Source organism: Folsomia candida, unplaced genomic scaffold (assembly GCF_002217175.1).
Source record: "Folsomia candida strain VU population unplaced genomic scaffold, ASM221717v1 Fcan01_Sc002, whole genome shotgun sequence".
NCBI lineage: Eukaryota > Metazoa > Arthropoda > Collembola > Entomobryomorpha > Isotomidae > Folsomia > Folsomia candida.
Genome location: NW_019091194.1, coordinates 4,297,349 through 4,321,204, shown reverse-complemented (window position 1 = coordinate 4,321,204; position 23,856 = coordinate 4,297,349). Strand labels below are relative to the sequence as shown.

General features: G+C 36.7%; 11 protein-coding genes across 13 annotated transcripts; 4 read left to right on the top strand and 7 right to left on the bottom strand.

Annotated features, from left to right (window-relative positions):
- Positions 1–466: 466 nt before the first annotated feature.
- On the bottom strand, positions 467–2,165 carry LOC118434339 (serine/arginine repetitive matrix protein 1-like). Its single transcript, XM_035847617.1, has 3 exons — positions 1,972–2,165; positions 961–1,889; positions 467–899 (listed from the first exon to the last, which is right to left on the bottom strand). Exons 1-3 carry the CDS (start codon positions 2,122–2,124, stop codon positions 794–796), a joined length of 1,188 nt encoding a protein of 395 aa, XP_035703510.1. The 5' UTR covers positions 2,125–2,165; the 3' UTR covers positions 467–793.
- Positions 2,166–2,519: 354 nt separating this feature from the next.
- On the bottom strand, positions 2,520–4,931 carry LOC110842786 (coiled-coil domain-containing protein 39). The gene is made up of 8 exons (XM_035848834.1): positions 4,813–4,931; positions 4,294–4,740; positions 3,618–4,208; positions 3,231–3,532; positions 3,011–3,167; positions 2,807–2,946; positions 2,617–2,736; positions 2,520–2,526 (listed from the first exon to the last, which is right to left on the bottom strand). Exons 2-8 carry the CDS (start codon positions 4,462–4,464, stop codon positions 2,520–2,522), a joined length of 1,488 nt encoding a protein of 495 aa, XP_035704727.1. The 5' UTR covers positions 4,465–4,740; positions 4,813–4,931.
- Positions 4,932–5,566: 635 nt separating this feature from the next.
- Positions 5,567–6,797, bottom strand: LOC110842916 (40S ribosomal protein S26). The gene is made up of 6 exons (XM_022088784.2): positions 6,638–6,797; positions 6,222–6,320; positions 6,087–6,150; positions 5,941–6,020; positions 5,796–5,861; positions 5,567–5,701 (listed from the first exon to the last, which is right to left on the bottom strand). The coding sequence occupies exons 1-6, from the start codon at positions 6,638–6,640 to the stop codon at positions 5,651–5,653; spliced, it is 363 nt and encodes a 120-aa protein (XP_021944476.1). The 5' UTR covers positions 6,641–6,797; the 3' UTR covers positions 5,567–5,650.
- An 813-nt stretch (positions 6,798–7,610) lies between these two features.
- On the top strand, positions 7,611–9,136 carry LOC110844260 (calcium release-activated calcium channel protein 1). The gene is made up of 2 exons (XM_022090418.2): positions 7,611–8,143; positions 8,400–9,136. The coding sequence occupies exons 1-2, from the start codon at positions 8,006–8,008 to the stop codon at positions 9,036–9,038; spliced, it is 777 nt and encodes a 258-aa protein (XP_021946110.1). The 5' UTR covers positions 7,611–8,005; the 3' UTR covers positions 9,039–9,136.
- Positions 9,137–9,309: 173 nt separating this feature from the next.
- Positions 9,310–11,719, top strand: LOC110844878. Its single transcript, XM_022091202.2, has 4 exons — positions 9,310–9,640; positions 9,724–11,092; positions 11,166–11,326; positions 11,409–11,719. The coding sequence occupies exons 1-4, from the start codon at positions 9,482–9,484 to the stop codon at positions 11,517–11,519; spliced, it is 1,800 nt and encodes a 599-aa protein (XP_021946894.1). The 5' UTR covers positions 9,310–9,481; the 3' UTR covers positions 11,520–11,719.
- A 2-nt stretch (positions 11,720–11,721) lies between these two features.
- LOC110844879 lies at positions 11,722–12,905 on the bottom strand. The gene is made up of 8 exons (XM_022091203.2): positions 12,736–12,905; positions 12,571–12,653; positions 12,447–12,498; positions 12,343–12,378; positions 12,147–12,264; positions 11,988–12,050; positions 11,889–11,911; positions 11,722–11,824 (listed from the first exon to the last, which is right to left on the bottom strand). Exons 1-8 carry the CDS (start codon positions 12,790–12,792, stop codon positions 11,813–11,815), a joined length of 444 nt encoding a protein of 147 aa, XP_021946895.1. The 5' UTR covers positions 12,793–12,905; the 3' UTR covers positions 11,722–11,812.
- A 665-nt stretch (positions 12,906–13,570) lies between these two features.
- On the bottom strand, positions 13,571–16,282 carry LOC110844896. Its single transcript, XM_022091223.2, has 12 exons — positions 15,870–16,282; positions 15,628–15,801; positions 15,395–15,512; positions 15,259–15,315; positions 15,161–15,183; positions 14,477–15,091; positions 14,287–14,409; positions 14,179–14,214; positions 13,984–14,101; positions 13,871–13,912; positions 13,742–13,788; positions 13,571–13,678 (listed from the first exon to the last, which is right to left on the bottom strand). The coding sequence occupies exons 6-12, from the start codon at positions 14,606–14,608 to the stop codon at positions 13,661–13,663; spliced, it is 516 nt and encodes a 171-aa protein (XP_021946915.2). The 5' UTR covers positions 14,609–15,091; positions 15,161–15,183; positions 15,259–15,315; positions 15,395–15,512; positions 15,628–15,801; positions 15,870–16,282; the 3' UTR covers positions 13,571–13,660.
- Positions 16,283–16,481: 199 nt separating this feature from the next.
- On the top strand, positions 16,482–19,590 carry LOC118434423 (myosin-4-like). The gene is made up of 9 exons (XM_035847929.1): positions 16,482–16,633; positions 16,785–16,825; positions 16,896–16,999; positions 17,075–17,471; positions 17,541–17,647; positions 17,729–18,186; positions 18,274–18,468; positions 18,543–19,110; positions 19,204–19,590. The coding sequence occupies exons 1-9, from the start codon at positions 16,617–16,619 to the stop codon at positions 19,501–19,503; spliced, it is 2,187 nt and encodes a 728-aa protein (XP_035703822.1). The 5' UTR covers positions 16,482–16,616; the 3' UTR covers positions 19,504–19,590.
- A 122-nt stretch (positions 19,591–19,712) lies between these two features.
- LOC110844123 (NADH dehydrogenase [ubiquinone] 1 alpha subcomplex subunit 7) lies at positions 19,713–20,529 on the top strand. The gene is made up of 3 exons (XM_022090252.2): positions 19,713–19,929; positions 20,011–20,222; positions 20,298–20,529. Exons 1-3 carry the CDS (start codon positions 19,858–19,860, stop codon positions 20,359–20,361), a joined length of 348 nt encoding a protein of 115 aa, XP_021945944.1. The 5' UTR covers positions 19,713–19,857; the 3' UTR covers positions 20,362–20,529.
- Positions 20,530–20,713: 184 nt separating this feature from the next.
- On the bottom strand, positions 20,714–22,111 carry LOC110844173 (TATA-binding protein-associated factor 2N). Of its 2 annotated transcripts, XM_022090310.2 has the most exons (7): positions 21,950–22,111; positions 21,528–21,834; positions 21,376–21,456; positions 21,198–21,317; positions 21,043–21,054; positions 20,937–20,972; positions 20,717–20,843 (listed from the first exon to the last, which is right to left on the bottom strand). In XM_022090310.2, exons 1-7 carry the CDS (start codon positions 21,956–21,958, stop codon positions 20,827–20,829), a joined length of 582 nt encoding a protein of 193 aa, XP_021946002.1. In that variant the 5' UTR covers positions 21,959–22,111; the 3' UTR covers positions 20,717–20,826. The 2 variants fall into 2 exon arrangements, with proteins under 2 accessions (XP_035703827.1, XP_021946002.1); XM_035847934.1 differs by lacking the exons at positions 20,937–20,972; positions 21,043–21,054 and having other exon boundaries at positions 20,714–20,843.
- Positions 22,112–22,272: 161 nt separating this feature from the next.
- Positions 22,273–23,825, bottom strand: LOC110844058 (probable peptidyl-tRNA hydrolase 2). 2 transcript variants are annotated; one of them, XM_022090170.2, is made up of 5 exons: positions 23,638–23,825; positions 23,171–23,351; positions 22,940–23,110; positions 22,774–22,862; positions 22,273–22,689 (listed from the first exon to the last, which is right to left on the bottom strand). In XM_022090170.2, the coding sequence occupies exons 2-5, from the start codon at positions 23,342–23,344 to the stop codon at positions 22,485–22,487; spliced, it is 639 nt and encodes a 212-aa protein (XP_021945862.1). In that variant the 5' UTR covers positions 23,345–23,351; positions 23,638–23,825; the 3' UTR covers positions 22,273–22,484. The 2 variants fall into 2 exon arrangements, with proteins under 2 accessions (XP_021945862.1, XP_021945863.1); XM_022090171.2 differs by lacking the exon at positions 23,638–23,825 and adding an exon at positions 23,588–23,608.
- Between the last annotated feature and the right edge of the window lie 31 nt (positions 23,826–23,856).

The window sequence follows — 23,856 nt, the reverse complement described above, 5'->3', positions numbered from 1 at the left end:
TGCTGGTAAAAAATTGTTTTGCTCACAATCTAGTGGGACACATTTATATAGTTATTTTTATGACAATTAAATAGCAAAATTTAAAAGTGTGGTGGTTCAATGACATCGATTTATTATCTGTTTGCGACCAGGTGGTGGTAAACAGAATTCCAATTTATCTCTGGTGGCTGATTTATGAGTGACACGACCATATGCAAAATGTCACGGATGTATAGAATGAAGGTATAAGAGAAATACCAATGAAATTAACCGACTAGCAAAAATGCATCAAATATATATATAATGGCTGAAAAAACATGAATACGTTTGACAAACAATAAGTTTGACAGTGGCTTGCAATATATAAACTAAATGATTGAATTATGAAATCGTAGAATTTTTTGTTTATTTGTAATCCATTAAAGTCGATTATGTTTTTAAATACTTGTCAAATAAGTTATTATTTTATTTTCATCTTTACATCCTGTTCACGATCACATCACATTTTTACAATCAGGTCACAATAACACTTTTCATAATACACACGACAAGCACGATCACAGCACTATACATATTCTCAGGAAGATGGGTCACTTTTAATGCTCTTGGTAATTATTGCACTTTACACTATGCAGCATGTTTCAATATAGTAATATACATATGTATGTATGTAGATAGAATTAATTGACATGCTTTTAGTCTAACTAACCTAAAGTTATTATACATGCACTTCTTTAAGTTATTCGCTAATTATTGCACACACAAAGACTTTAAATTAACGATAATTAAGCTGCCGACTTAATTATGCAATGTCTCATGCTGCCTCTTCCTTACTTTCTTCATATTCCTCTTCAGGATGTTCCACAATACTTTCGAGCCCATCTTCCTGCGCGTTATTTTCACCGTCTATTTCCCCCTCCCTGCAATAATTAAGCATGAAATCCTTAATCTTAATTTCGAATATTTTAAATAAACTCTTACGTCTCTAGATCGTCCACACCGAGCAACGGCAATTGTCCAGCGTCTACTATCCATAATGACGACCCATACAATTTCTCCATCATTAAGTCCCCAGAAGAGCTTCCTTTGGTTGGGGTCGACGAATTGGATCCTAATTCGCCTTCTTCTTCTTCCTCCTCCTCAGGGTCAACAGGGGGCTGCGTTCCTAGATCAATCTGTGGCTCAGGCACTGCTACTGTTGGAGTTAACCTTTTCATTCCAAAACCCCCCATATTTCTTGCTATCTGATTCTGCTGTCTCTCCTCCACAAACTGTCTTCTATTCCCTTCAACAGCCTTTGCGACGTTTCGTAGGATAGCTTCCTCAGATTGTGTCCTCTTGGGAAGTTCGTCAAATTCATCAAATACTGGTGGTGGTGGGGGTGGTGGAGGAGGATCTGGTGTGAATAGTTTGGTCGTAGTGTGACCAATAGTTGCTCTTGTTCCCCTCATTTTAGATTTTTGGGGACCAGCACTTAATGCTGACCGTAATGGAGTCGAACCTGATTTTCTGGTAGTGGTGGCTGCACTAATTGTTAACCGAGTTTGTTGCGTCATCGTTCCACTAATTTCCCACTTTGTCCCCTTTCTGATGGATTTTGCAGACGATGTGGGCGAAAGTGGTTCATTTATCGTAACTTTGCTGCGGGACGGTGGAATATCTTGAGGAGGAGGAGGAGGTGGTGGGGGAGTTGGCTGTGGTTGTGGTGATGGTTTGGCCCTCTTCTTATGACCATGGCGATGATGATGAGGTGCAGCGGAGGGGCTTGGACAATCTGCAACCATTGGGCTCACTCGGTTCAAAAATTTAACGGCAACGTTTTTACCAAAGTGTTTGCAGAGCATTTTTCCAATCCATTCGTACATGAAGGGATACACGTTCAAGATTTTTGCAAGGGCTTGAATGCCAAACTATGCAATTAATCAGAAAAAAAAACATTACCTTGAAACAAGTACGAAACAAGCAAACTGTGATTATCATGATCAAAATTACCTCGAATTTTCTCCGTGTAGCCCTCAATTTCATATCTTGCGAGACGAGTTCTTTCTCTTCCGGTCCGGAGAAAGTCAACTCTTGAAGGAGCCTGTTGCTCAACATGCCTGCTCGTTTCCAACCTAAAGTTTGATTTCGAAGTTCGGCCGTCATTTGTCGGACCTCGTATTCCCTGTCGACTGACAAGTTGTCATAAGTCGAGATCTGTTGTTGTATGGCTTTCAACGTCCTCGCTTTATCACTCAGGTCTAACTCCAGTTCTCGTATCTTCATGATAGCCTTGTTCTTTCGGAGGGTGTGTTCCCTACTCTCCTCTTTTATTGTTCGAGCTTCCGCGACAAGAACTAACCAATTTTCATTGATAATTTATTTATTTTTAATAAATGCATGCTGTAGTTAGTTAATTAGTGAAGGCAAATTTACCGTCCCCCTCGTCAACTACGGGTTTTAAACTTTCCTTAAAGAGATCGTTTGAACACTGGATCAAGGCCAAACTATTTTGAAGTGCTTCCGTTTCAACTTCTGCTTCCTTCACTTTTTTATCCCATTTATCTCCTTCACTAGAAAAATATTGCACCCAAAATTAATAATGAATGCATAATAAAAGTCTCAAATTGTTTACTTAATGCATGACTTTGTACATACGTTCGCAATAAATCACGTTCTTGAACCATTTTTAGAACGTAATATGCTTCCGATTTGATTTCGTTCGGGTTAGAAGAACCGTCCTCCGGTTTGGCCATGAGTTTCATAATTATCTCATATCTGCAAAATAATTATTAATTAAATATGTATCTATTACTAATAATTTTTCTTAAATTCTGATTATTTTTACCTTTGTCGTCTCTTCGTCAGCCCAGACATCGCTTGAGATAATTGCATTCTAAACTGTGTCATTTCCTCTTTCATTCCACGCTTTCTCATTTCCAATAATCTCGAGTGAGCTTCAATTTCCGACTTTTTCTCTCTAGTGGCCTGGTTTTATTATTCGTTTTTGAAAACTTTTAATTTCCTGAGTAATTAGCACTAGATCACTTACAGCTTGTAACCTTGTTCTGTGGGTTTCAGAGTCAAACAACATATTTTGCTGTTGTTGCACAGCTTTCGTAATTTCTCTCAACTTTAGCTTCACCAAGCTGTGATCTACGATGAGATTTTGGTATTCGTCCACCATGAACTCCAGAGATTTCACAGTGCTATGAAATCAGGAATTAAGTTATTATCACGTCGGATTTTAATAGTTATGTCAAAACACCTACAATTTAACTGAACAAGTATGCTCATTATTTTTAACGCCCAGTCCAAAATTTTCCTTTTCTAAGCCGCCCTTCTCCCTGTAAATCCTTTTATTGATACTGGTTAGATGACTGACTTGGTTGGATATAAAATTCTTCCTTTTTTGCATGTGAATCAAATTTTCTCTCATTTCGATGACATGTCTTTCCTGCTCTTCGGAAATTTGGACATCATTCGCCTTTGGATTCAGGAAAGGTTTGTACTTTTGTTCTTTGGAAATTAACAGGAGTTCGACCCGATAAATTTGTGCTTTTCGTTTCTCCAACTGTAAGATGGATCATAATAATAAATTAATTTACACGTATTTGCATGATTATTTTTTTCTGTAAAAACACGAATTTGTAGCTTACCGTCATTTCACATTCGCTACTTCGTGCTCGGAAAACTTGTAAATTAGCTTGAACACCTCTATATTCATGGTCTAAGTTGAGTGAGTTAGCTTCCAATTGTCGTTTTTTATTTAGCCACTGTCCCTTCCGTGTCATTTCGCGTTCCAAGTTCTTAACACAAGCTTCCAATTTTTTCTCCTCCTCGTCAATCAAAACTTGAATTTGTTTCATCCTTTCGGAGGTTGTAAGCATTTTTGACGAATTTTCTTCCTCTTTCAAATTCAATTCGGTAAGTTTGTCTTGTATAGCGGCTACTTTATCATTCATTTCCGCCAGCTCTTTTTCAATCACGGCAGACTTTTTGTTAAGCTCTTGAATTTGGGTGGAATCGTAGGTAATTGCAGTTTCATATGTGAGTATGTTATCTTTCATGGTTTGGCTAAATTCGGTAGAGCTTTTGATCTCTTCACGCAATTCCATAACTTTCCGATCCCATCGATCCAACTGGAGGAAAGCTGTACTGGCAAATTTTTGTCGTTCGTCCAACTTTTTTCGGGCCTCTTCCACTTTTAGCGTTTCGGATTTTAACATAGAATCAGCGAGTTGATAGTCCTGGAAAGTGAATCAATTACATATTTTTAATCATTTGATTATTTTCTATGCAATTTGACAGTTTTCATCATGAAAATTTATGTACTTCTGCAACTTCACTCATTTCCGCATCTCTGTGATGCAATCCTTTTAAAGTACTTTTCCAAAGTGAGACAATGTCCCCCCGTTCCCCGTGCAACTTCCGGAAACGTTCACTTAATCCATCCATCTCGGCCTGCATGCATCGTGTCATGGCCACTTTCCCATCCAAGTCCATCCGAAGATTTGCCGTTTCTGCGGTCGCTTTCCTGTACCGTGTCTCATATTTCTGCAGATTGCATTTAAATTAGAGATACATGTCCTTAATTAATGCAAATATATTCCATAAAAATGCCTTTAACGTCTCCGTATCTTGGTCACAAATCTCTTCAATTGCAGAGATGATTTGACTTTCATCCGTCGACTTTTTCTCAATGAGGGCCAACTCATTGCGGTCATACGCGATCATCTCTGTTAGTTCGGCCAAGTCCCGTTTTCGTATTTCAAGTTCATCCTGGATTACATTCCACCAATTAATGCATAAACTACAAAATACATGTAAAGATATGAAATACGCAATGATTACCACAAGTGCCCGATTCTTTTTGACAGCATTTTTGAAAGTTTTTTGAACCAGTTTACACTCATTTGGCAATTTGGAGTATTCTTTCTCCGTTAGATTGAGAAGTTCTCGCTCTGCGACAATTTGGGCATTCTTTGCACTTATGAGTTTCTAAAAAAAATCCCGAGAAGAAATACTGATGATTTTAATCGTTTAAACGAGCTTGATTAAAGCTTTAGTTATTACAGTTTGGATGATAATATGGTTGGCTGTCGATTTAGTCAGCTTCTCCACTTTCTCTGTATGTATTTTAATATCATGCAATTCGGCTTGCATTGATTCAATAGTAAGTTGGCGTTTCTCCAGCTAAATATCCAAAATTTTAGTCGCATAAAAGATGAAATGTTATCAAAAATGGGTTGCATAATAATTACTTCGCGTTCAAGCTCCAAGTTTTCAGCGTTGGCGATGGGAAGTCGGAAACCGGTCCCCCATCCCGAATTCACCAGCAGTCTGGACATGTTTTGCTGCCACATTTCGTCAAATTTAAAGGGCTTGAAATAATGATTCACTCAATGTCTAATCTACTGTTAACTATTATAAATCACTACTGCTGCTGCGGCTCCTATGTATGTATGCTTGTTAAATCAATAGCGATGCGTGAAGAATGAATAATTAATAGAAACTCATGTCGTCTCGTTTTCATTATGGTTTGTGTTGGATCGATAAAGTTGCCATGCATTTCAATAAGACCTTTCAAAACAAGACAAAGGAGGAATAAAATTTCTTATGAGACGCTTTTATTTCACGTTACTCATAGAGGAATTTATAACAAAGGTTTAGTCCTAAAAATAGAAGATGTTCACTTTCGGACTGGCTGACCACCTTGGCCACCTGGACGCGGTTGATCACCCTGAATCACAAAAAGAACAAAATATTAGCGACAAAGTCCTGTACCAAACCAAAGCAGTGACAAGTTACAATATTTTTTAAAACCATTTACTCACCGGTCGTGCAAACCTTGGTGGCGGAGTTCTGATTCTTCGATCTTCCTTCGACCTATTCCTGACGACCTATTACACGATATACATACTTATTATATTATGCAATTTTAAATTGCTAAGTTACGTTAAATATACTTAACCAACTCACCTTAGAGTGAATAGCGCAGGATACGCAGTAATGCAGTTTAGCGTACAACTTGGGAAGTTGGTACATGGTGTAAACCGAAGCTGAAAAATATCAAAGGGATAAAAATTAGTAACAATAATGCAATACTGGTTAAACGCATTGTATACCTTCTGTGATATCCCTAACGGCTGCAGCTTCAACAATATTCCTGATGACAAACTTTTTGATAGCCTAATCGAACAATTAGTCAGACTGTCATTATTAAAGAGATTCGTCCATAATTTATGGCTGGTGTAGTTTACCTTGTCCTTGGGGACACATCGCGCACAGTTGGTGCATCTGACAGGTTTCACATGTCCGCGTCCGTGCTTGGACCGTCCGTTATTACGACGCTTCTGGGTCTGTTAAACAAAGGGAGAAACAATTAGACATTATCATGAGATTAAAGTTTTAAACTCCATCATTTCATTTATAAATCTACGAATGGGGTTTTATCGGTCGATATTCCACTAATTCTGACCACTTTGTAAAATATAATGCCAAATTTAAATGAACAGCAAGTCAACATTTGTTACAAAAATTGTATGTTCTTTTAAACTTGTTTTAAAATGAAAACTAAAAGTCAAATCTATTTCTATACTATCAATTTCTCTTACTTTTATCTCTAATTATCGACCTCGTGAAAAATATCCTCTCAATGAAATGCTAAAAAACTTACCATTGTTTTTCAAGAATCGGAACAATTTCGAAAACCAAATTCAAGACTGGAGTCGGCAAAAGTTGGAGAGAATGTGAACGGTGTGGCATAAATTGAATTGTGAACGCAAACGGGGAAATCTGCACCATCCGCTCTATGCACTCACCCGTCTCACGTCTCTCATCACGCAGTTTCATCTTCCAGATTTTATCCTAATTGCAAATTAACAAATTATTTTTCAAAATCATCTGAACTTAAGATTAATTTGAGCATAAAAATGTCTGAAGAAAATAAAATATATAAAAGATAAAATATATTCTATATCACTAAGAAAATAAAATATGCAAAAATTCCAAAAGTGAGCATCATATCTCATGCTTTCATGGATTATAAAGATGTAAATTTTCCAATTGTGGCTGAATAGTTGCTCAATTTTGTACACTGTTTCATTTTTCTCCCACAATATGTTTCACATTCTGTATGCACATTGCACATGCATAACTATGAAATTATTATTTAATTTTAATTAAGAACTTCGTTTTCGTCGCATGGTATTTTAAAATCCAACATTCGTTTTACTTTAATGCTTATATTTTGGCATTTTTAGATATGCAAAACCAATCTGCAAATGACCTTATTCAACAATTTATATACCCAAGTCGTACTGAATTTCTAAATATTTTCCTTCATGTGGTCATGAATTTCAAATCGTCAAACAGATTCTTGAGAGAGTAATCATTACCAGAACTAATGCAAGCAAACCTTAATTAGTATTTCTGGAACATTATGAAATTACAGTCGTCATAAACCGATAATGCAAATACCCATTATTGCATTGTACTCTGCACCTGCACATTTAATTACGAGACAACCCGCATATCCATAAAAATCATTGTTCATTTTTTACCAACTTCTAGCGTATGGACTGGTGGTGATTTAGCTTACTTAAACATTTTAACATTTTAACAGAGTGCATAAAAAACAACCACCTAACACAAAACCACACATAGCTTGTACATACAAGTTTACCATTAGTACATAACAAAACTACGACCTTTTCAGCTATACGAAAACAACTGATGTATGCTAAATAGCAGTAAAAGTTATTCTACAATTCCATTTTTGGATCAACTTCCAGCAGAATAATTACCATTCCTATTTGTAATAAGGTTTTATTTAACGTAAATATTTTAACAGGGATTTATCTGTATTGTGAATTTTTATATTGTGGTGGTTTCGACGCGGATATAATTTTTCGCTTTATCATTGCGTCGCATATTTATTCCTGTGCCGCAAATTGAGATAATGCGTACCACAAATATTTTCGTCTGCGTTTTCTAGTCAATTTTGTGATAAAAAGCATACATTCAAGTCACGGAACGCTGAATCATGGAGGGAAGCGAAGGTTCCGAAGGTTCGACTCTCGAACCAGATGAAAACACACTGATTTGGCGACGACTTCAACTCAGCAAGGCCAAATTGAAGGGTGTTACGGAAATGGCAGCTCTGATGGCTGGATTCTCTGTGGTGTGCAAAATATTTTTTCTTTATGCAAAAATAATCAACTTCCGGATAGAATGAGCTAGAATATTGTGCAGTTATGAAAAAAATTAGGAATGCAGCAACCCACAATTATTACACACATTAATTATCTGAATTTTTTTCCATTTTTAGTTTGCCATTGTCATTTTGCAATATATACTTATTTACATAATATACAAACGCATGTATTTTGATACACATTTTAATTTAATTTTTACATTTTTCACCTTTTTTTAAACAGATTGCCACCGTCGAACTGACCATCGAAAAAGGTACAAGCGAAGCCCTTCTCGTCTCCTTCGCCGTCACGACGGCCCTTCTCGTTTCCACCACCATGCTTTCAATTATGATCGCCACCTGTATTTTACCCCACATCGAGGCCGTCGCCAAGCTAGAGTCGATAAGCCTCGCGAGAAAGTCACCCCACGACGATGTCAGTTTCTACATTGATCTCGCCTGGTTTTTAGCCAACACCGTCTCAATCTTCCTCTTCATCGTGGACGTAATTCTCCTCTGTTGGATAAAGTTTCCTACAACGCCGGCAATCTCGATTACCGCAATTATGGTCCCCGTCCTCATACTTTTGTTCATTTTTAGCATAGTCTTCTACCGACAAACTGTCCACCATCAGATTAACATGGCCGATAAGAAGTTGGATGAGCTGCGAGCTCTAAGCGTCAAATTGAGGCTGAACGCGACGGATTATAATTACGATGATGATGAAGACGATCAAAATAACAGTAGCAGCAGTGGTGGTCGGCGTAATAATCCGACCTCTGGGGATGTGGGGATTACTATTTTAAATCATAATGCTCACAGTCTCAACCCCACGACAGGATTACCTTTGACGTCCGCCATAAAAAAAATGAGTACAGTTTGAGTAATATTCCTTAACTATAAGATATTTTTTTATCAATTTAGTACATTAGTTGTGATGAGTATTTTATTAAAGACATTGTCAATATGACGTTACTACTATTTCGAGATAATGGGTGCCTCTTGTCTCAAAATTGCATGCAAAGCACTCATTATTTCCTTGTCTCTCGGCCAACTTTCTCTTTTATGAGAAGTCGCATTCGCCTGTGTTTATCTCATTTTGTTCACACTCTGAAAACCTTGGTGTGTTATTGCCAAAAAACACATCTGACTGAGCGAATCCACATGAAGCACACAGCGGCAAGTGAAAGGAAGAAATGAAAACAATTGATTTTCTCCGTGTGTAAGCGTACAAGGTGGTTCTTGCAGGAAGGACGATATTTACTACATCCTGCTGGCTGGAACTTGTTTGTTTTCTTTTTGTCATACATACTTTTATGTGTGCGGATGAAAAAAATACTGCCAAAATACATTGCAAAATGTGCTACGCAATGCTGCCGTTTTAATAAAATTGATCAAAACCAGTCCAAAAATTGGTCGTCCTTCGGAATAATGGAGGAGGAGGAAGATTGTGACATATTTATAAATCCGCTGGAAAATGATTTGGTAAATATATTTGCGTTTCAATTCGGATTAACTATTTGATTTATTTATATGTTCCCAACTTTCTCTTTTTTCTTTGGTTAAAGGTGCTACGAACTTTGGCAAGATACGTGAGACGACGCGATTTGCTGAGGTATCGTCAAGTTTGTAAGAAATTTAACAAATCGGTAATTTCCAGAGTTCGAAAAGAGTTTTATGTCCGGCTTGACGAAGCATCTTTAGGGAAATATTCGAGTCTGTCGCAATTTCTGTCGTTACTCCTCTCATCCGACCCAATTCCGTATGGATCTTATCTCTTTCTCAATTTGAAACTTGGAAATCCACTCTTGCAAAAATTATTCACCATTTGCGGATCCCTCATTAAAGCTTTGAGAATTGAACTGAGCCATTTCGACATTCTGGATATTTACGGTTTGCGTGAGTTGCTGCTTCACCGAGCGCCCAACTTACAAATCTTGTCCCTCGAAGGGTGTCTACCGGAAGAGGTGATTTCATTCCCCAAGTTCTTGTCCACAATTGTTGGTTGCAAATGCAATGAGATGAATTCCTCGTCAAGAAATGTCCCCATACTTCCAAACATTCAAGAACTTTTTGTCGAAGGGAGAAAAATGCACCCCAACTTTTTGGTCGATCTCCTCCGCTCATGTCCCAACTTGAAAAGGCTGAAATCCAACAAAAACTGGGGACTTGACCGCTCAACACTGATAATTTCGGCGGTTCGTGACTCTGGAAATTTTAAGAATTTAAACGCTCTCCATCTCAATGATGTTGACGGATCTCATATGAACATTCTACTAACCTTGAGTCTGAAAGGGATGAGACTGGAGGAATTTTCCTTCAAGATATTAGATTCGGTGGATAATAACTCGTTTCAAGGACTGATCAATTGTCACCACGAATCCTTAAGGGAGCTCAGTTTCGGAGAGGTGACCGGATCCCAGGATAATTTGGTGCTAAATTTTCCCATTATGAAGAATTTACGAAAATTGAGTCGAGTTGCAGTTTGCAAGCCGGAAATTGTTTTGGGACCATTTTGCTTTGCTACAGTCACTCCCAATTTAGAGGAGCTTATCGTCCAAACCTTCGCAGACGAGGTGCAATGGGAAGAGTATTTTGCGGATGTGAACGTTTTATACCCTTGTCATTCCTTGCGAAAATTGGCACTCCCCACCAATCTGAGTGATACGTTAAAGCTGGTCAAACTGGGGAAGATGTTTCCAAATGTGCAGAATATTACTGCAGATTCACCTCGGAATTCAATCATTTCGCAGCTATGGACAATGTGGCCCGAGCTACAGGAGCTCTGTCTGACTCTGAGTGACAAGAATGATGGAGTTGACAGCATTTTTACCGGCATTCCTGAAACCACTTGCGACCTCATCAACCTATCCAAGAGTTTTGACGAGGTCGATATTGAGACTGTGAGAGTTGGACCGAGTATTTCCAATTTGCGAGGTGTGTTTCTTTATACTTATGCAAAACTCTATAATTTAATGACATTAATTTAATTGACTGATGTTTTTTACAGGACTTAAAAAACTACATTTGGAAACGTCTGCGATATTTTGGTCAGAAAATTTATTTTTCTGTGATAATGTTGAACCGACTTGTTTTCTTACCAATATTTCGGGCTACTTTGGACTCGCATTCCTGCCAAACCTGGAAGATATTTCTATAAGTTGCTGTGAAGTAAGCTTAAAAAAATTGTATAAAATCTAACTGATAAAAAATATGATCAATCGCATAACACAAAATTCTCGTATATTAACAGATCACAGACGATTGCTGCCACTACTTGGCTCGAGTATTTCAAAATTACGCCAAGATATTTATATCTGCCAGGAACCATGTTCCCGTTTTTGAATTTGACGAACTACAATAGTTCTTAACGTTGCTCTATAAGTATAAAAGTACATATTTACGTGTAATGCCGCAATATTTATCATGTAAACCAGTGAAGCACATACAAAAATGCAACCCGTTGTTTTCTTAGTCATGCATCCATAATATGTAACTATGTATTATATCATATCGACACTGCAAACCTTTAAGAACTAATAAATTAAATGTGATATTTACGGATTTTGAAGTTGAGTTGGGATTTTTTTATTCAAGTGCAAAAAAATATATAATGTTTTCAGAATCACGTCGGAGTGAAGGGGATGTCCTATATTTTTATCCGCAAAGCTATAAATCAATTCGTAAAATAAATTAGGTTTGCATAAAGTAATTGCAGTGCAATTAGACTTACGGTAGGCAATGATCCTAGAAGACCTATAGATTAAAGTAAATCCGTAAGAATTTACATTAATCAGAGCCTTCACAAAAGCAAAAAATAAATAAACATTACATTTTATAAATGGATCATACGACTTGCAGAACTCGTCTGTTTCAGGATTTGGATCAATTGTAGCTAAATATCAAATTGTGGACATTAAATTTCTGAATTATATTAAGGCGATAAGGTAGGAATGGAAGTTTAATGTTTTTTCCGTATCAATTTCCTTACCTCCTTTCTCAGAACATGGCATAAAAGATGCATTGGCCTTCTCATGCAAATATGGTGGAAATTCCTTAATAATCAATGCATCCAACTGTGTCGCATCAAAATATCCTTCCGCATTTAGCTAAATCGAACAAAGGCACATGTACATATCGTCCTTAAGGTTAATTGGTAAAGCTAATTGTAAGTAACGCTTCCTCACCACTTTCTCGTTCGTCATGACACATTTCAGAATGCACTGAAACAATTAGCCTCATGTAATTTCATGGTATAATAACTACTCGAACTTTTTTCAACTGCACTTACATTCATCTTTTTTGCTTTATCTTTTCCATTTTTGAATTTTAGGGATTTCCCACTGTAAAAAATTAAACATAATAAATAGTAAAACAGGCAAGAAATTGTTTAATTCGAATTACGAGTCACTAACCATGCAGAAATACCACCAAGCTGACGCTTAGTAAGATCTGCCATGACCTGCTTGCATGATTTCTCCTCAGCCCTCACTATGTCCTGAATGGAAATATTTAATTATTTTTGCTTTCTCCTACACCAAAATTGACAACATTCCTATAAAAAAATCACTAAAATTTACCAATTCAAAGTAAGTGAAAGCTAGCGACACGAACGTAACGGCTAACACGACTCGCATTTTAAAGCGATTCCTTACGATACCGTGTGACAAATTTTCAAAAACTGTGTCGTCCTCCCCCACTGGGTGCCCTGTCCGGTGTCCTGTTCTTAAAACTAAAATGACCTCTTTGAATGAAGTTGGTCCAATCTTTTATTACCATTTTTAGGTGACGTAACGGAAGCATCGCAATTTTCATAACGTGTAATATTCATACATCGTATCATCAGGCAAGATATTTCATTTTCATTGTACCAGGATTGCCCATGTTTCATATCGATCAAGAAGTTGTATTAATTGAACAATAATTGCTAATATTATTAGTTACCTATCATTCATGAATAGGTTTTTTGTGCTGGGAATACAACAACAGAGATAAATACATGCACGAGTTGACATTTTTGCAGTGGAAATTTTTATTTGAATGTCCGGTGTAGGTATGCATGTGGCAGGTAATAATAAATATGTACAACAGAAAGGACGACCAGGTCAACAGACAGCGCAATGTCTACAAAATTTTCATTGTTGTACGCATAAAGTATCACTACCTGATAATGATAACCTATTCTGATCGATGTCATATTTAATTACTGCACGTGGATCATGAACAATAGATTTTTAAATACTAGTTTCATGCACAATAACAAGAAAACTTAAAAATGCGAAGGATTTTTTGTTTTAAGAGAAATTTTTATTTCACGAAAAAAAAATCACAATAAAAATATGCTTCCGGTCTACTAAATAAACCATTACCTAAAGTGTCATAAATAATAATCAGAATTCAGAACCAACCAACGAATAACTAGTAAATTGTAATTTTATTATTGTGGCAGGTCATTTTATTCAGTGCAAATGCATGTAGCAATAATGTGTCCAGTTTGAATGATTCTTAAGCTGGAGGACAGAGCTATTAAAGCAAAATAAAATTATTAGTCCATAAAATTTCACATCGAAAAAATATTTGAATTACATTTGGAAGTGCAGAAATCAAACATTTTATGACAGGATCGTAGGTTGCTGTATTTAAAAAGTAGCAATTTTTTAACAAATACATATGTATATAGATTAATTATAATTAGTAAATATCGCATATTAATACCGCATAATGGATCCGTCTCAGGATTTGCGTCCATTGTTCCAGCTGAAAAGTTGTCAATCCTTTTAAATTCTCAAGTGGATTATGAAATGATAAGTCTACAGATAAGTAGTTACCATATTTCTCAACACACGGCTGAAATGTTGCATTTGCCCTCTCAAGCAATGACGAGGGGAATTCTCGTATCAAAATTTCGTCAATTTGTTCTCGAGAGATATCTCCAGTTTTACTTACCTGAAAAAATATTTTTGTTACATAGTTGCATTTGTTTAATGTCTCAAATAAGTCCGTTTTTGACTATTTTGACATACCAGTCCTTCATTTTCCATTGCACATTTCATGATACACTAGAAAAAGATTGTCGTGAAGAAACTATTAATTTTAGTAAAACAATTATAGATTTAATTTAAATTTCCTACGTTCATCTTGGCTGCTTTCTCTTTCCCGTTTTTAAACTTCATCCCCTTAATACATTTAGTAATTCCGGACAATTGTCTCTTCGTCATGTCAGCCATGATTTGCTTGCAGCTTTTGTCAGATTCCTAAAGTGAAAATTCAATTTTGTATTTACACTAAGAAAAAATTTGTAAAGTTTTTTTAAAATCTTACCACATGGTGCAAACAGACTAAAATGCTGAGCAAAATGCTCAAAAATGAAACTGTGGATGACAAAACTGCCATGATTTTCCGAACTTTGTGATGAATCACTGCGAAATTGTGAGGAAATTGCTTACCTTGCATTCTACATTTTATAGATTCAGGATTTCGTGCCTTATTGATAACTTGATAAATCACACATTGACAGATTTTATTAATTAACAGCAAAAAGCTATAAAGGTGTAATTTTTCCTATGGTCGAACGGTCAATAATGGTCTTTAAATTTTAGTACCAGCAATATTTTTGCTCATTAGCACCGGAAGCAAGGCACCTACATATCACTGGTAGGCAATTAACGGATTCATGAGATGATCAATGTCAAACCTATGTCAATTTATTTCTAGTTGAGGAATATACATAGATAGTTGGTTGAAGTTGACTTGGATCATAAAAGTTTTACTACAAGTGACCAGTATAATAATTTCGGAAAAGGGAATAATGGACAAAATAACCAAAACATAGTGGTAAAGTAAATACCTAAGTCTATTATAATAAAAAGCTACCAAAATCGAAAAATCGTCAAAACCATTCAAAGCTGCTGGGCCCATTTTTCAAGTTTTGCACATCTACAGAAATCATCGCAAATAACAAATTAAAGTTTGTATACATGCTTAATTGAGAGAATTTTAGCTTACGTTGGGGAAAGTGCTCAGTAGACCTGTAAATAGTTATTTGATTAAAATAAAGCACAGTTAAATAAATAAAACTTTACACGAAATTTCGAGCTTGTTACATTTAATCATGGGGTCGTAATCCTTGCAAAACTCTTCTGTATCATCCATTCCTTTCACTGCAGATGTAATTTAAATTGAGTAATAACAATTTTTGTCAGCTAATTCAAATTGTTATACGATGAAATTTGTAATTACATGCTCCATCCACACACGGTCTGAAGGTTGAATTCGCCTTTTCAGTCATGCTGTCGGGGAAATGTTTTGCCAAAAACTTGTCAAATTGTTCAAGCGTGAGTTGTCCTTTCTCGTCCAGCTACATAAATATAAGAAATTGTATACTTTACCCCAATTACAAATACCTGAGATCTTTCAACTAATTTACAAATGTGGTGAAAGCAAATGTGGCGAAAGTTAATTTATGCACTCACAAGGGCTTCCTTCTTCAAAACGCATTTCATAATGCATGTCGTTTTCTTAGCCTTTTCCTTTGCATCCTTGAACTTCAAAGCCTTTGTGCATGCCGAAATTCCTCCAAGTTGTTTCTTGGTGAGGTCTGCAACCACAGCGTTGCACGGTTTTTCCTCCGCGGCAAATACACCATCCTTACATAATCAAAGCTTATCAGCGGATAAAAGACTTTTCCTGCACAATTCCTGATGAAATGAAATACCTGAAAATGCAGTACACCAATGGTACAAAGTAGCACAAAGTGCAGCGTGGGTTGCATTGTAAAGAACGACTTTCACTTGATACACAGAAACTAAACTTTTAAAAACAATCGGAATTTATAAATTTCGGGATAACTTTTCGGCACTCTTTGAAGTAATGATGACTGAAATTACTAAAATATATGTGCCATGTTTATATAGGTCCCAGAATTGCCGACCTTTCATTAAATTACAGGATGTTGTGTACTTTTACATTATAGTGAACCTTATTTTACACGTGCGAAAACCATGATAAAAGTTATAATTACAAATTATAAATAAAAATTGTTCCATGATTGAATATACAATTGAATCATGCGTGGTTTCTTGTGGAAAAAAATCTTAAATTGAATATGAATCGCGTAGGTGGTCGTCCAATAATTATAGAGCTCGGTTCGCATCAGTAATTTAATTTAATGCCGTCATTTCATTTCCTCAGTACACTTAATTACTGTGTACGATATGATGAAGCTATTCGGCTCATTCAAATCAAACTATCATAGGACTTCTGTACTCATGAGTCATGAGTAATGGCAGATGAAGAAATTAGGTTGCTATGCACATCTTTATAGACATTTAACAACTGAATGTAAAATGTACGGCAATTTAGTTGCTTATTTCACAATTTCAACCTTTATATCAATTTTGTAACACATTTTGTTTGAATCGAAACCATATTATAAAGCTATTTCGGCAATAACGTCGCCAAAATGCTATCCAAAAGAGGGTAACTATAATTCATAGCTCATGATTAATGATTATATGTAGTAATGCTTTAATAATTGGCTCAATTAGATATGTAGATATATAATACAAAATTTAAAAATATAGTCGCAAATTAGTTATTGAAAAAATTGATCCAATATAATTTTTTCCAGCAAGCATTTAGTACCTGATTTCTGTGCTACAACAAGTCCTGGTTCGTATTTTACATCATGTTAATAGCGTATCACTCGATGTATACATAAATTATGACACAATCTCTCTAGAAAATCCTAACTCGGAAGTCATCGTTGCTCTGTTAAATCAGATACAATGCATGTACATAAAACTATGTTCCACCATGAATACTCCAGGCGTATTTCAATTTGCGGTACTGAAATAACATTTTATTGTTGAATTTTCAAGTAAATTTGATGTTTTTATTTCTACCTGGACTGAATAACAGGAAGATCAATGCAAATTTCAAGAACAGATACAATGCTTGGAAGAAATGAATGCCCAACTGGAGAAAGAACTTGCCCGTTTAAACCAAGAGTTGACCAAAGTGATGGGATATTTGGACGAAGAAGTCCAACTTCGCTCCAGTCTTGAGTGTCAAGTAATGGAATTAAAGAAAGCAATCAACACGATTGATCAAGAACTTTGTGTCGTGATTGCGGAAAGGGATCAATTATGCATGCAAATCGAAGACACGAGTCGACGCCTTGAATTGGGTCAGCAAAGTCTTTTAGCATTGCAATGCGAACGGGACGAGTTGTACCAAAATTTGACAGTTCATCAAAGTAACGCAAAGAAAACTGGGGGTTTGCAGAATGATTTGAAGCAAGGGTTGGCTGATTGTTGTAAGTGGACTGGAAATTTAAAAATTTTGATAGACTGTTCTTTTTATGAAAAAAATGTTTCATGAAAAGGTGCAAGAGTGGACGAATTGACGAAACAAATTGGATGTTTGCATGCTGAGGTTAACAAGGCGAACAGAGAGAGGGATGATTTACTGAGGGAAAGAGACGAGTTACTTGTAATAAATAGTTTAATTATTACATAATTATCATCGATAATTAACTGCTAATTATCTGCAATATTACATATTTAATTACAGCGGAAATTGGACTGTCTCCGAGAGAAATATGAGACTTCAAAATGCCTTAATGACCAAATCATTGAAAAACTTCATGATCAAGTCAAATGTTTAGAAACTCAGCAAGCAAGCTCTTGTCAAAAGTACACTCGGATTTTGCAAGCTCATCATGTCGAGTTGGACAGGATAAATGCAGAAAAAATGAGACTGGAAGATTTATACGCTGAGGAGAAAGGATGCAGAGAAGACCTCGAAAGGAAACTGAGAGACTGTGAAGAACAAAAGAGGAAAGCACGAAGTGGGAGTGGTGGTGGTGGTCCCTGGGGTGGTGGTGGGAGTGGTCCTGGGGGCCCTGGTCCTGGTGGGCGTGGTGGAGGGTTGTTCGGAAACCAAAATCCGAATGGAAATGACAGCAATTCATTACCACCACAATCCCCACCTAAATGTGACCAGTACAAGGCTGACATTCAACGTTTAGAGTGGGTATTTTATACTTAAAAAAGTTTCAAAAAACGCCCCACAACAAAAAGTAATAAATATGTTAACATTTACATTGTTACATGTAGACAGCAGAAAGAAATGTTGGAAAAATCTAAAACTTGTCTGGAACAACAAGTCATTCAGTTATCCAACATCAATACACAAATTAGTCTCGAACTAGAAAAAGCACTCATTAAGCCAGTCGTGAATGACTTTGGTCAAAGTACTGATAATTATGCTGATGAAATTGACCAGTACAAAGCTGACATTCAGAGTTTAGAGTATGTAGAATTATGCATTTTAATTTAATGATATGTTTTACATTAATGCGATATCTAATCTGTATCCCTACCAGAAAGGAGAAGGAAATGTTGACAGAATCGAGAAAATATTTAGAACAACAAGTTGCCGACTTGCTAAATAACAATTCACAAATTAGCCAAGAGTTAAAATCTCTTCAAGAAAATGTACAAGAAAAGGCGAAAGAAAGTGAAAATGTTATAAAACCACCACCGCCTGAGACTAGCGATTTTAGTGGTCAGACGATTCAAATTCAAGATGATTTTGTAACTGACGATGAAGATAACAATAACTATGAAGAAGATAAGGAAGACGAGTACAAGTCTCAAATCCAGCGTCTCGAATATGACTTGGCCTTTGAGAAACAGCAACATTACGCTTTCGTGAAAAATGCAGAAAAGGACAAACAGACATTTGCTAATTTGACTAGCATGAAGGACAAAATCGAGTCTGAGGTTATTCGTCTCCGAGAAGCGATCAGCAATCAATTCGTCGAACGAACTGATTTAAATCAACTCAAGGACAGTTACGAAATTCAACTCACCCATTTGCAGAATAAGTTTGAAGCCCAGTTGGAAATGAATAGGCAGCTTGCCGAGATAAATGAGCAATTAGGCAAACAGGTATTAAAATATGTTAAATATGTGATAACTAGAAATATTCATCCCATCTCTAAAGTCTCTAAATTTTTTCTTGTATTCATTTCATGTATGCAGTTCAAAGACCGAGATTTAATCAACTCTATTCGAGACTCGAATGAAGAGCTTCTCCGAAAAGAGCTGAGTTCAGTTATCAATGCTTCCAAATGTGATGCGGATAAGCTACGGAGAATAATTGATGATAGGAATGAGGAAGTCGCATCCTTGAGAAAATTGATATCTCATCTGAAACATAAATACGTCTCGGCTGCCCACAAGAATGACAAATTGCTCAAAAAAGTCCAAATTCTTGCTTCCACCAGTAGGGAAAACTTTCTAGAAATGGATTCAGAGACAGAAACCAATAATAATATTTAATATTTAGCTAAATGAGTGATGTTGTGCTAAATCTGCAAAAGTTGCTTAGAATGAGATTGAAAAATAAATGAGTGAATGAATTACTGCTATTTTGCTGATCTTCACTTGATTTAGTCCATTTTAAGACGAAATTCATAAGGTGAAAGCATAAACCGGAAGTAGAGTCGAAGGAGAAATTAAAAGATCAGAACTTGGGGCAAAGCAAAATATTTACAAGCGGCAGGATGAGAAAAGTCTTATATTTTAACAAAATTCCAGTTTGAGATCGAGTTCTTCGTCGTACTATTTGTTGTTATCATTTTCTAAGTAATACTGGTTAACTCCCATAATTAATTAATTAGCATAAGCATAACAATGGCTCAAGCGCCACTCAAAGCGCGAAACATTTCTCCATTGTTGCAAAAAGCTCGGAATTTTTTGCTTGGTGTAAGTTTTGCTTTCCAATTTTGATTATACTTTTGGGTTGGTTGTTCTAATCTAAATAATTTACTGGGGTGTATTTTATAGAGAAAACATGTCCCAGAACGAGCAGCTTTGCGGTACACGCCCCTTGTCGCAGCCAGGACACAGCCTGACCCAATTCTCCCAGACGGAGAGGCACACAAAATGTCGAAAAATCACTACGTCCTAAGAGATGGGAGGAGAGAGGCTGCACCGCCTGTCGTCGTGGTGGATGGATCGTCGCCAAAGACCAAGTTGTTGCCAGCAGAAGGGTCAAAGTAAGTGGAATTTAATTTAAGCGATGCATAAGGATTTGTTAGTGCAAATATTATGACCGTGATGATTGTTTTTAGGGATGCGAACGCTGCAGGAGGGGCTGGCATTAAGTCACCGGGGTCCATTTATCGCTGGGACTAGGAAGGGACATTGGACCAAGATTTTAGTTTATTGCAGTGGCATTATGCAAAGTTTAGTCATTAATGCGAGTTAGTTTATTGTGGATCGATAATGTCAAACTCTATGTAAAAAATATTGGTTTAAGTAGCTTAAGGTAATAAATACAACAGAATGATGAAAATTATGAGGGATAAATTGAGTGAAAGACGGATACTATTAATTGTGGTGGCATGACTAGCATGATATGAGCATTGTGAGAAATATGAGTAAGCGATGCGAAAAGTCTCTAAATGCATAATGAAATTATTATGAGAACAACACAAGAGGGTTTAGCTAAGATAAAGATTTAATAATAAACCCAATCAAGATGGAATGGTTAACAGGTGAATTAGATCGAATATATAAATATAGATGTTATAATTTAATTGTTGGTAGTAATTTTGATGTTTCACCGGGGATAAGAGACGATGATAAGACGATGATAGATTAGTAGCCGTAACCACCTGAGCGAAATAGACAAAGAAACAGCAACATTAATAGTAATCAATAAAAATGAAAATGATAAGAAAACCTCTTAAGATATGATAAGAACATACCCCCATAACCGCCACTATAACCGCCCCCATAACCGCCTAAAATTAACAAAATATTCTTAAACGATAGTCATGCTTCTTAAAAATAGAAATGAAAATGAATTCTTACCACCGTAACCACCTAAAAATTAAACAAAGATGAAATTTAGTACTAATGATCAAGGAGAACTATACGTATTTATAACTTCAAATTCAACAATATTTTTTGCCAGGGGCACAGAAGAAAATGACTACTAATCAAGGAAAACTTTATGAAATTCTCACCATATCCACCATAGTAATTATCTCCCTTATAGTCATAGTCATCGTAGCAAGGGCAGCAGCATCCCTTCTTGTAACAGCCCCCATAGCCGCCACCGTAACCATTGTGCTTCTCATACCCTCCTAGAACAGGGACACTAATAAAAAACGCCCACTTATACAGTGTATTGCATGATATTACCATAATAGCCTCCCTTCCCGTGACCTCCATAGCCATAGCCATCGCCATCATAATCTCCCTTATACCCACCGTCATATCCACCTGCAAAACAATTAGTTTGTCAAGGTATCTCATTTGTGAGTTAAACTACCATAAACAGCAATAAGTGTTACCTTTGTAATAACCCTTGTCGCCTCCATATCCATATCCACCTTTTTCGCCGTAATAACCACCTTTCTCGCCATATCCACCTTTTTCGCCGTAATAACCACCTTTCTCGCCTCCATATCCATATCCACCCTTGTCGCCTCCACCATAATATGGACCCTCAGCATCTCGACGTGCTTGCTGATGAGGTGGGTGTGGTTCAGCTGCAAGGGGTTGTTGAAGAGCGGGTTGAGGTTGTGGTTGAGGACTTCTCTTGACGACGGGTCCCTCGGCGCATGCAGCTACAGCAACCAGTGCCAAGACTATGAAGATCTGTAAAATCAGAAAAAGTAAAGAAATGAGTATTAGATTAGTAAAATATACCATATAACCCAGTGTCAAGTTCAATTTAGCAAAAAAAATTAAAAAGAGTTTAAAAAATAATTACCGATTTCATGATGAAGATCGAAGACAAACTACAAGCTACGATTGAAGCACAATTAGCCCCAGTAAACCAGAGGTGATGACCAGAGACGAACTTACTGAACAGAAAGCAAATCTTTCAACTACTATCTTCCAGCAAGGACTAAATTCGACTAAATGCCACATTCAAAAGTTTGGTCAAATTACACCTCGCTTCGTTCGAGTCATGCCATGCCCAAGGAATATTTGACTATAGTCGATAAACTTATTGGATAATTAGAATAAGTTGGAGACAAGAGTCAAGATCTCCTCGAAGATTAAATGCAATCACTTACTCACATAGACATAATTATTCATATCAACAAGGACATGTATTCAACACAAAATGATTAACATCATATTCGAGTAGAAAATATGTAATACAAAAAAAGGTCATCGACATTATTACACATAAAAATATTATCGCAGTAATAATGTATACCACATACGTACATACCACCGGATCAATAATCAGGTAGCCAACTATATTATATATATATCTGTATATGGTAACAAAATTGCTAGGGAAGAAGTTTTAATTGACCAGTAACTTTATCCACTTCCTTCGAAACTCCAAAAACGGCCAACACGGTCTGAGACCCAGCAGGAATTTGTGTATGTCCGGCATCTTGAATAATGTGGAATGGGAGTCCCACCTTTTCAGCTTGAGTTGCCAATTCGTTCATGTGTGCTGCATCGGTGCACTGAAGAACAATCTTTTTAGACCTTGTTAAAGGAGAAAATGTAAATTAGTCATCTTAATTATTAATCAAATATTACATGATGATGTATGAGAAAAGAACAAAGTACCCATTTTCATTCCATTGAAGCAAAGGCCCACCAAAGGTATCCTGCTTGCTAATTAGATCTTGATAAAGCCCCAAAGCGGCATGTCCAACCTATCCATCATTATTATTAGATGATCAATTGAATTAAATCATCTTAAACCACATTTTGTAACAATAAATAATATTACTTGAGCAGCCATTTTTCCGGGTGTCATAGGCAAGGAAGTATTTACAACAAATACCATCTTGAAGTCTTGGTACAATTCATCTTCATCACCCCCAGAGGCACCACCCATATCGTTTTCAAATACCCACGCAATCGCTCCTTCCGCAGTATCTGCTCCCGTTTCGCGCACAGCCTAGAACCAAATACTGTTTTCAACAACATAATTCCTCATAACAATTATATTTCGACTTACCATTTCAGCGACAGGTCGCGAAATTCCCATTGTCACCAAAGAATTTACGATTTCCTGCGCCGCTGGAGAATTGACGTCAACTGCCGGTCCTCCTCCTCCTGCTGGTGCAACTACTGGTGCAGGTCCACCACTTTCCTCAAATTCTTGTCCATCTCCACGTCCTCGGTCTGCCATTTCTTAGCTAAAATAGAAATTTTTATTATTAGAAAATAGACAGCTACTTGTTCAAATGGCAATCACCGAGGTGGCTCGTATCGCATAATGCGCTTCAGTTTAAGCGTATCTATAACTTCTAGACTACTCTACTCTACCCTGACCTCGTGCATCGTGGCATTTCGTGGCCGTGGCCGTGAACTTTGCAAAGCTACTCAATTTTTACAGAAAGCATTGTCTCTGTCAAATGATAACCTCGCCTACCTTGATAATCCCTCCGCACTTCAAAAACAGTAATTATTAGTAAAACTTACATAATAATTGGCCCGCAAAAATGAAATAGACTCGTGCCGTCTCGCACTCTGAATTCGCACTGTGAATGCAAATGATATGCAAATGCAGTAGTCCCTTGGCTGGCGCATACGAACAGCAACCCCGCGCTTCTCACACGTCTCACTCTGCCTCCGGAAACACCAGAACCAGCAAATTGTTCAGAACTTGCCAAAACTCGTTGCTGCACAAAGTGGCGAATC

Excerpts from the sequence above, each read along its gene's own strand:
- LOC118434339 (XM_035847617.1), bottom strand. The coding sequence starts at position 2,124 with ATGACGGCCGAACTTCGAAATCAAACTTTAGGTTGGAAACGAGCAGGC. Across the intron at positions 1,890-1,971 it reads CTACACGGAGAAAATTCGAG|TTTGGCATTCAAGCCCTTGC; the intron begins GTAATTTTGATC and ends TTAATTGCATAG. Across the intron at positions 900-960 it reads GGTGTGGACGATCTAGAGAC|GGAGGGGGAAATAGACGGTG; the intron begins GTAAGAGTTTAT and ends TAATTATTGCAG.
- LOC110842786 (XM_035848834.1), bottom strand. The coding sequence starts at position 4,464 with ATGGACTTGGATGGGAAAGTGGCCATGACACGATGCATGCAGGCCGAG. Across the intron at positions 3,533-3,617 it reads GTAGCGAATGTGAAATGACG|TTGGAGAAACGAAAAGCACA; the intron begins GTAAGCTACAAA and ends TCCATCTTACAG. Across the intron at positions 3,168-3,230 it reads CATACTTGTTCAGTTAAATT|CACTGTGAAATCTCTGGAGT; the intron begins GTAGGTGTTTTG and ends CTGATTTCATAG.
- LOC110842916 (XM_022088784.2), bottom strand. Across the intron at positions 6,151-6,221 it reads GATGTGTCCCCAAGGACAAG|GCTATCAAAAAGTTTGTCAT; the intron begins GTAAACTACACC and ends TTGTTCGATTAG. Across the intron at positions 5,862-5,940 it reads CCTGCGCTATTCACTCTAAG|GTCGTCAGGAATAGGTCGAA; the intron begins GTGAGTTGGTTA and ends ATCGTGTAATAG.
- LOC110844260 (XM_022090418.2), top strand. The coding sequence starts at position 8,006 with ATGGAGGGAAGCGAAGGTTCCGAAGGTTCGACTCTCGAACCAGATGAA. Across the intron at positions 8,144-8,399 it reads TGATGGCTGGATTCTCTGTG|ATTGCCACCGTCGAACTGAC; the intron begins GTGTGCAAAATA and ends TTTTTTAAACAG.
- LOC110844878 (XM_022091202.2), top strand. The coding sequence starts at position 9,482 with ATGAAAAAAATACTGCCAAAATACATTGCAAAATGTGCTACGCAATGC. Across the intron at positions 9,641-9,723 it reads ATCCGCTGGAAAATGATTTG|GTGCTACGAACTTTGGCAAG; the intron begins GTAAATATATTT and ends CTTTGGTTAAAG. Across the intron at positions 11,327-11,408 it reads TTTCTATAAGTTGCTGTGAA|ATCACAGACGATTGCTGCCA; the intron begins GTAAGCTTAAAA and ends GTATATTAACAG.
- LOC110844879 (XM_022091203.2), bottom strand. The coding sequence starts at position 12,792 with ATGCGAGTCGTGTTAGCCGTTACGTTCGTGTCGCTAGCTTTCACTTAC. Across the intron at positions 12,499-12,570 it reads CTTGGTGGTATTTCTGCATG|TGGGAAATCCCTAAAATTCA; the intron begins GTTAGTGACTCG and ends AATTTTTTACAG. Across the intron at positions 12,265-12,342 it reads TCATGACGAACGAGAAAGTG|CTAAATGCGGAAGGATATTT; the intron begins GTGAGGAAGCGT and ends TGTTCGATTTAG.
- LOC110844896 (XM_022091223.2), bottom strand. The coding sequence starts at position 14,608 with ATGCAAGGTAAGCAATTTCCTCACAATTTCGCAGTGATTCATCACAAA. Across the intron at positions 14,410-14,476 it reads TAGTCTGTTTGCACCATGTG|GAATCTGACAAAAGCTGCAA; the intron begins GTAAGATTTTAA and ends TTTTCACTTTAG. Across the intron at positions 13,789-13,870 it reads TGAGACGGATCCATTATGCG|CAACCTACGATCCTGTCATA; the intron begins GTATTAATATGC and ends TTTTAAATACAG.
- LOC118434423 (XM_035847929.1), top strand. Across the intron at positions 17,648-17,728 it reads GGGAAAGAGACGAGTTACTT|CGGAAATTGGACTGTCTCCG; the intron begins GTAATAAATAGT and ends ATTTAATTACAG. Across the intron at positions 19,111-19,203 it reads ATGAGCAATTAGGCAAACAG|TTCAAAGACCGAGATTTAAT; the intron begins GTATTAAAATAT and ends TCATGTATGCAG.
- LOC110844123 (XM_022090252.2), top strand. The coding sequence starts at position 19,858 with ATGGCTCAAGCGCCACTCAAAGCGCGAAACATTTCTCCATTGTTGCAA. Across the intron at positions 19,930-20,010 it reads CTCGGAATTTTTTGCTTGGT|AGAAAACATGTCCCAGAACG; the intron begins GTAAGTTTTGCT and ends TGTATTTTATAG. Across the intron at positions 20,223-20,297 it reads TTGCCAGCAGAAGGGTCAAA|GGATGCGAACGCTGCAGGAG; the intron begins GTAAGTGGAATT and ends GATTGTTTTTAG.
- LOC110844173 (XM_022090310.2), bottom strand. Across the intron at positions 21,457-21,527 it reads CGACAAGGGTTATTACAAAG|GTGGATATGACGGTGGGTAT; the intron begins GTAACACTTATT and ends ATTGTTTTGCAG. Across the intron at positions 21,318-21,375 it reads CGGGAAGGGAGGCTATTATG|GAGGGTATGAGAAGCACAAT; the intron begins GTAATATCATGC and ends TCCCTGTTCTAG.
- LOC110844058 (XM_022090170.2), bottom strand. The coding sequence starts at position 23,344 with ATGGCAGACCGAGGACGTGGAGATGGACAAGAATTTGAGGAAAGTGGT. Across the intron at positions 22,863-22,939 it reads CCGGAAAAATGGCTGCTCAA|GTTGGACATGCCGCTTTGGG; the intron begins GTAATATTATTT and ends AATGATGGATAG. Across the intron at positions 22,690-22,773 it reads CTTCAATGGAATGAAAATGG|GTCTAAAAAGATTGTTCTTC; the intron begins GTACTTTGTTCT and ends TCCTTTAACAAG.